This window comes from Physcomitrium patens, chromosome 1 (genome assembly GCF_059467195.1).
Source record: "Physcomitrium patens ecotype Gransden chromosome 1, ASM5946719v1, whole genome shotgun sequence".
In the NCBI taxonomy this organism is placed as follows: domain Eukaryota; kingdom Viridiplantae; phylum Streptophyta; class Bryopsida; order Funariales; family Funariaceae; genus Physcomitrium; species Physcomitrium patens.
In genome coordinates this window covers 18764181-18772169 of record NC_143410.1, presented here as the reverse complement: position 1 = coordinate 18772169, position 7989 = coordinate 18764181, and the positions used below count along the sequence as shown (strand labels likewise).

The following is a 7989-nucleotide window of genomic DNA, read 5'->3' as shown; positions in this document are numbered from 1 at the left end:
CTGTATATATAGGCTATTTGGTGGTTTCTAATTTGAAGTCAATCAAATCCATAGCATTCACTCCTTGATTAGTATCAACTACAAAAATGTGGCACACCAAAATACCTCCATCTTTATTGAATCCACTTCAAGTTTAAGGAAGAAAAAAAAAAAAAAAAAAAAAAAAAGGGAGAAAAACAACAATTTTGAATACTTATAGCACAACAATTACAGCAATCAATCAGATATTCACTGATGGTGCCTAAGGATAAACCACACAATGACACAAGGATTCAATGTATAAATAGCTTAAAATAATAATAAATCTTATTGAATTGTCAAATTGGATTAACATTTGGTATTATTTTCCACTAATGTTTGCCTCTTGAGTATTAAAACAACATTCTTGAATTTTATGGAAATAAACCTTTTCTATGTGCTTATTTAAGTAAATTTTACTTCAAATATTCAATAAATATTCATATATAATTTATGATAATTTGTAATCATTTTTCAAATTTTAATAAATTAAAGGAAAAAATAAAAATAAATGTGGTTTTATAATTGTAAGTGTGCAATAGAGAAGAGAGAAAAATAAATTAATAAGTTTTGAAAATATGTGTGTGCAGTGACTTCAATAGATGATGGAAACTGATGAAATTCTAAAACTCACTAAAATCTTGTACGTTACAAATGCTGATTATTTAATAATGTGGGTTTCGCTTTCAATCTTCTAGTAATTCGGATGAAAACCATCATTAAAACACTTACATAAAATTTTGTAAATCTATCAATTACAGGTCACCAACATTATCCAAAATAAAAACTAGAAATCAAAGAATGACAAGATCAAGTAAACACAAAACTAATATATATATATATATATATATATATATATTAAGTATTTACAGTACCGTTCTAATAACATGTTTGTAAATACCACATTCTTTGATTGTCAAACAAATGAATATAGATTTAATATTCAGTACGCATGAAGTCCAATATTGATAAGTGTTTTAAAAGGCATTTATAGTATAAAAAAAATGAACTTGCTAAATAAAGTGAATGGTGGTTGCATCTTCCTTCCTCATGAACCCAACCAAAATGGTGGGTGGTTGCATCTTCCTAGGAAATCCTTCATCAATTCCTTCTTATCAATATTCCACTGCAAGTGAATTGGTCCACTTGTTTTCATTGTTTCAATAACAAGTAAATAAACATTAAGAATCTTGGTTTGTTGTGAACATGACTAAGAAAATTGTGCAAGTTGTGAAGGAAGAAGATATATTTCAGAAAACGTACAAAAGCTTGTGAAAAAGACTGGGGTGGACACAAAGCTCGTTCTTTCTGTAAACAACTATTTGAAAAATGAATACAAAAATTGTTCACCTCAGCCAAATGTAAACATCTTCTTCTTCTTCTTCTTCTTCTTCGTCTGGTATTTTGTAAAATGAAGTTGCTTGTGGATGCAACACGCTCGGCGACGCTGTGTACGAGCTCTAGGTAGACAGTCGCGATCCGTAAGTACCAAGAGTTTTTTTTTTTTTTTTTTTTTTTTTTTTGTATGGTTTCCTTTGGTGAGAGATGGGTGTTGGTTTGCTTTTACGTCATCTCAAGCAAAAGAATGACAAACAGAGCCGCGATTGACTTGCAGGCGAGCTCTCCTAATCAGATCCAGTGCATGGCATCGGAGCTTTTGCCGCGTGAGCTTCCAGATAATTCGCAGACAAAAACGCGAGTTCTCTGTTACGATTTTTTGTGATGATCCCAGGACAGAACAGCAACAAAACAGATATATATACTTTGGAAAAAGTGAGAATTCAGTGGCCTTTTTGGATCCAGGAGGCATCACACCATTTAGACAAAGGAAACTCAGCACTTTTTGTGCTGCTTTTTCATTCTTTTTCATTCTCATTCCCACAAGCCACATGCTCGTTCTGAACCCGAAGCAATAATCTAGATATATTGCACTTGGTTTATAAATCATTGTATATTACTATGACATTCCCCACATTTTTATTTTTATTTTTATTTTTTTAATTCTTGTGTAGAAATGAAAACTCTCATTAACAGTCTCGGCAAAACCAGCACAGAATCATGTATTTTCATGACTAAAGATGACAACGTGACAATTTGAAGGGCCTCATATTAACCTGCTTGCTTCAACCTAAATCTGATCCCAAAGTTGCTTGCTTAAGAAGTGAACTTTGACGGAGCGTTGTTTCCCCGAGCATGTGGTTGCAGTCATAAATTGGATAATACCTCGTTTCCAACACGATTCTCAGGATTTTTATGAGATTTGGTGAGCAGGTAATATGCTGCAGAACCTGAAGCTGGAGTAAGAAGCATTGCGAGGATCTCTGAACATGGGAATTGCGAAGGCAACCTACTGATTTGGAGGACAATATTAGCTCCAGCAAGCGATCTGCCCCCGCGCTTCTCGAACCACCATATCGAATTCAGCAGCGCGGTTCTGAATGCCTCGAACCGTGAATGTCTAAAAAAAACGAAGTTGGTGGAGCTGATGGAACAATGCGATTAGGATGCCACTGCTGGATAAGTGGCAGCTTCCACTTCTACTTCTCCTTAAGTGCACATCTTCGACGCTTCCGGTGTTGCAGGTGGTTAGATCTGGGTGAAGTAAATAAGAGGATTGTGAAACTCTGAAGGATCTTCCAGCCTTGAGGGATCAGCAAATTCTGGCCAACGATGAAATATTCACCACCCGGCTTCAAGATTACAATCTGCGACAATCTCGTTGCAAAAGAGATATCGCAAAGTAAAAAGTAAACGAAGTTGCTCGAAGGAAGTGAAAAACACGTAAAACTTTCCTGAGGGATGAAGATTCTCAGGTTGAGAAAGATGTGGAAGGGCAACGCACATCACGCCTCTGGACTAATAATAACAACATGAATGCCTTTGTAGAATTCAAGTTATTGTTCTGTCAAACAGTCCAATATCACAATGATCAAATGCACGAGCCCAGAAATACCTTTGTATAATATAGAAAATTTTCCAGTACACGGATTGGATTATTTTATTATTATTATTATTATTATTATTTTTCCAGCAGCGGAGGGGCTGCGATGTTACTTGGCTAGCTGTTGCTCATGGTGCCTCGTGGTATCGGAGCTCGGCTGCGAGTCACCAGGAGTCCCCCTCATATTGCGAGCTATTAATCGATCTTGCAGTTGATAAATTTGGCAACCCAGGAAAGTTCAGGTATGGGAAGAGGACGCTCGTCAGCCAAAACTAATTCCTTCTATTCATCCACAGTCGTTACTGTTCTTGCTGATGCAAGCGTAGTAACAATGGACAAAAACCACAGCAGAATACTATAATTTGCAACAAATGGTTGGTAGAAAGCAAATGGTTGTCTCATGTGTGCTTCTGATTTGCGCTGAGAAAAAAACTAGAAAACAAAATCTGAGAACATGTGCTGATTTTTCTGCATGACAACACTTCAAAGAGAAATATAAAATATAAAATAAAAATCAGTATAATTAAACATCGCTCTCGAGCCGACAATAACTAATTTAGACGTGCTATTCAAACAGGGATGCTATAGGCTATTCGCATTATTTATCTGTTTTGTTTTTGTTTTGCTTTTTCGTTTTGTTTTATTTTTAATTTTTAATTTTTTTCTTTAGATTGCATTCATTTCGTTTTGAGGGTTACCATCCCACTTTCACTCAGACTCTTTTTTCCAGATCGACTTTCCTTGCAGGACGAGATGTGAATTAGTCCTTCGCTTGGACGGGACACATCGCAGGAGGAAAAACTTGCAGACTAAACCTGGGTGTAGATCGTCACAAGTAGCTGTTTATTTTCTCAATTTAGGAGTTGCTCGTAGCTGCCAATTTGCTGCACCCCAGACCCGACCCCAACGTCTGAAGCTCTGGGCCAATACGAGCCAAACCGAGTCAATCTGGAATTCTTCGTCGAGTATGCGCAGAATATTTACACACCGAATAAACATGGGCAATCGACGCTTTTGGAGTGAAGCAGAGGTGATTGTCGCCTGCAGAGCGACGGGCTCGCTGAAAGTGTTGCGCGGGAAGCCTCTCGTCAAGAGTGTGAGCGGCGTCCTAGGGGGTAGAGTCACATGCGCCTCTAGACCAGTTTAGTTTTTCAGTGCGGGCACTGGTCGCCATTATCAGCACAGCAGTGGTTGCCCCGAGGCCGCCGTCCCTAAGTCGACGGGGCTCCCTCCCTCTTTCCCACTCTAGATCTCACACTTCTAGTAGTGGTTCTTCATCTCACTCCTGGATGGGCTGAAGCATTGCAAGCCTCATCAACCAGGCTGTGTGTGTGCGTGTTGCTTCTGCCGCGTTGTGGAAGAGTCTTTCGACACTGCCCCCTCAATGTGTAGTTCTAGAGGTTTTAGACCAGGGGTTGAGCTCTCAGGTTTTGGAATTCAGAGGACCTAGTGGAATGAGGGCTCGCATTGTGTTTCGCAGATGAAAGCTTGGTTTTGGATTTAGCTCCGAGGTTAAGGTTCGAGAAATCAGCTACGGTTCTGCAGCTGCTGAAGACTTTGCTTAGGATCTGGACATGTTTGAATAGGTAGTCCGATTGTATGAAGCACCTTGCTTGTCTTTCACATCAAGCAAGTCCACTTGTATCTCAGTCGTGATAACGTAGGTGGTAGCCATGAGAGGGTTTAAGATATCTAGGGCATTGTTGATAATCGCTCTCGTGGCTATTTCCACGACATCTGTGAAGGGACAAGGTTTCCCTGAGAATCCCATTATTAAGGCTCCAGCGGTAGCTCCAGTGATCGCTCCCCTTGCGCCTGTTTCTTTCGCACCCGCCCCAGAGCCTGCGCCTCTGTGGCCCCCTTGTGATGGCGTTGATATTGTGTACACGAACATGTACGCGGTGAAGATCTACCCTTTCCTCAATGATACTCCCTGGCTCCAACCTTACAGATTCGAGTCCGCCGTCACGATCACGAACATGGGGTACTCGACAGTGGAAGGCTGGGCGATTGGAATTGATTTCCAGAACCACGAGGTGAGAATTATGCACCCACTGATAAAACCCAGTTTTTTGTAGATCTTTTCAGACTTCATAGTTTTCGTTATTTTGAGTGTTACAGTTTATTGGTGCTCTCATCGCTGTTCACGTCCTCACGTATCGTGCATGGGGTAGATTATTGTAGATGCCGAAGGAATAGTGTTGGAAGACGGGCGCCTAATGCCAGTCGACGTCTCTAACGGTACCATCCTCACGCAAATTCCCGCTGGAGTGTTGAAAAACGCTATCGAGACAGCTGGGGACATGACTCAGGTTCAGAAATCTTTCATCATCAAAGGGACGGAGTTCGGGGTAAAGTTAAATCCGATGCCGCGGAGCATTAACATCACTCAGAAAGGATACAACTGCAGCAAGGCATTGCTCTACGGAAGTGAGTGGTTTTTTCAGAAGCTTTCATTAGTTCTGGTAGAACCTCTCATTATGTACCGATCTCGCGTGCTGTCAGTTAACAGCGGAATTAGGATCCAGATGAGGTGGCTAACTGGGAGTTCAATTTGCAGATAATACTATGCACACATGCTGCTCAGAGCCAAACCGGAACATAACCTTGACTGACGACGAATTCTTCTTGCCTCCTGAGACGGGGAATATCACCATCACCTACGATGTCACTCAGGCTTATCCCGGCAGCTACTTGGCACATGTAAGTGCTAAACACGAGTCATTGTGCTTATCTTATTAGACTAATATGACGTCTGCTCAGAGTACAGTGGCTGCATTTGGGCTAAATGAGTTCAATGCGATCCACACTCGCAGGTAACTATCTCGAATGACAGTCCAATTGCGCGTCTGGACTTCTGGAACATTTCCTTCACGTGGCAAGAAAACGAGTTCATAACGAAGATGATGGGTGCTACAACTCGAGAAGCCGACAGGGAGGTATGCTTGAACGGAATTGCAGGGAAAACTTACACCGATCCGGACATGAACACGGTTCTTAGCTGCTCCGTGAGCCCCGAGATAATTGACCTTCCGATGGAAAAATACAACGACACTCAAGTTGGTAGGATCGAATATTGCTGCAGAAACGGAACCCTTTGGCCAGCGTTGCTTGATGAGAAGAAATCTAAGTCCGCCTTTCTTATGAACGTGTTTAAGGTTCCTCCCATGAGCAATCAGCTGAATCACATCATCCCTCCCGGCAACTGGAGGATTGCAGACGGAAGGTTCAAGTGTGGTGTGCCACGCCGAATCAAGCCTACAGCTTACCCGGATCCTTATGTGCTCCACGAGACCACTGCCTTCAAGACTTGGCAGGTGAAATTTGCGCTAGTTGTATTTGGTATTTTCGTTTGTGTGGTTTTCGATTTAGGATAAAGTGTGATTGTTCATTCTGTATGTTGATGTAAATTGGTGATCCTCGGAGCAGGTGACGTGCAATGAGACTGCAAATAAGCCCCCTCCTAAGTGCTGCGTCTCCTTCTCGAAATACACCAATGATTCCATCGTCCCGTGCCGCACTTGCGCCTGCGGCTGTCCTGCGAATCCTCAACCAGCTTGCAACCCCAAAGCCTCCGCTATGTTGCTCCCGTACAGTGCCATCACAATGCACCCAGAGAATCGAACAAGGCAGATCCTCGCATGGGCCGACATAAATCACAACAAGAACATTCCGAATCCTCTTCCTTGCCAGGACTATTGTGGTGTCGCCATCAACTGGCACGTCGTGTCTAATTTCACTGGCGGGTGGAGTTCCAGGATGACGCTCTTCGATTGGTCGGACACGACGTACCCCGATTGGTTCACCGTTCTTCAAATGACGGGTGCTTACGACGGATTCCAGCAAGCGTACTCCTTTAATGCCACGCAAATGACTATCATGAATGGAACGGCCCCCGACAACACCAGCATTATGGTCACGGGCCTAGAAGGCTTGAATTATTTGATGGCTGCTACGAACCGATCCGCAGGGAAGTTGCAGTCCGTGTTCTCCTTCACTAAGAAACTTACTCCGAACATGCGTGAACGCGACTACTTCCCAGAGAAGGTCTGGTTCAACGGCGAGGAATGCGCAATGCCGCAGGGCTTTCCATTGTCAAGTGGAGCTATTCGGACTCGTGGTGGAGCTTTTGGCATGGGGATCTTGGTGTGCTACATTCTCGTCTCTAATCTCTTCGGCCTCCTCTAAGGTCTCAAGAAGTGCGTGTAAAGAAGAATTCGATCACGTCATCTGGTACAATATGGTCGGGGTACAATTCCAGATAGCTAGAGGGTAGTACAGAACAGATTGATTTTTAAAAATTCTTTGGGCATTGCTGCAATGGCAGTATCAGGAACCCAACCCCACGGCCCTCGAGTTGTATAGTACATGAGACGGAACACAGATATTTTTTGTCCATCAGGCTGGGCTTGTTCGTGCCTGTTCCAGCAGCGATGACGAGTGGGTAGCGCTTGTACACTGGAGGTGTGCTAGAGCCGGCATGGAAACTCGCCATGCCAGGTGTGCCCTAAAAATTCTTTTAATCTGCCCAGTAAACACGAGGACAAGCATTTTTCTGCAGTGTCTACTACTTTCTTCCAACATCCCGCTTCTGATGACTTATCGCGTGAGACTTGAGCCCTTGTCAGCAGCAAGTAGATCTAACTGCGGAATGCCCACACATCTTTCACTCCAACCTGTTTAGAATCTTCACAGTTGGATCTGACACACATTTCGACATAACGCCCTCTTCACACCTCACCCAGCAATTCGTCATGTGGCCATTCTAGACAATCACTTCCCACCTCACAGTCTGCTTCAAACATGTGGACCCCATCACCCGAGGAAACGTGACGACGGTTGCAGTCATCACTGTTATACCAACCTGAATCCCACGTTGACTACCCGCACCATTTACGCATGTTGTCAGACCGGATGTACGCATGCCGCGGCAGGCGCTTTTACTAGGATTACAAAAAGTAGCATAATCACGGGACCATAGCATCCAAAGAAAGAAAAGGAGCAAGTAAGTGGGTAGCAGCGCTTAGTGG

The 7989-nt window shown here is 42.9% G+C and overlaps 1 protein-coding gene across 1 annotated transcript; it reads left to right on the top strand.

Annotated features, from left to right (window-relative positions):
- Positions 1-3721: 3721 nt before the first annotated feature.
- On the top strand, positions 3722-7540 carry LOC112292254 (COBRA-like protein 8). Its single transcript, XM_024540560.2, has 5 exons — positions 3722-4995; positions 5134-5389; positions 5520-5662; positions 5776-6276; positions 6389-7540. Exons 1-5 carry the CDS (start codon positions 4633-4635, stop codon positions 7145-7147), a joined length of 2022 nt encoding a protein of 673 aa, XP_024396328.1. The 5' UTR covers positions 3722-4632; the 3' UTR covers positions 7148-7540.
- The last annotated feature ends 449 nt before the right edge of the window (positions 7541-7989 follow it).

Coding starts and splice junctions, on each gene's coding strand:
- LOC112292254 (XM_024540560.2), top strand. CDS start 4,633: ATGAGAGGGTTTAAGATATCTAGGGCATTGTTGATAATCGCTCTCGTG. Junction 5,390..5,519: donor CAAGGCATTGCTCTACGGAA/GTGAGTGGTTTT, acceptor TTCAATTTGCAG/ATAATACTATGCACACATGC. Junction 6,277..6,388: donor CTGCCTTCAAGACTTGGCAG/GTGAAATTTGCG, acceptor TCCTCGGAGCAG/GTGACGTGCAATGAGACTGC.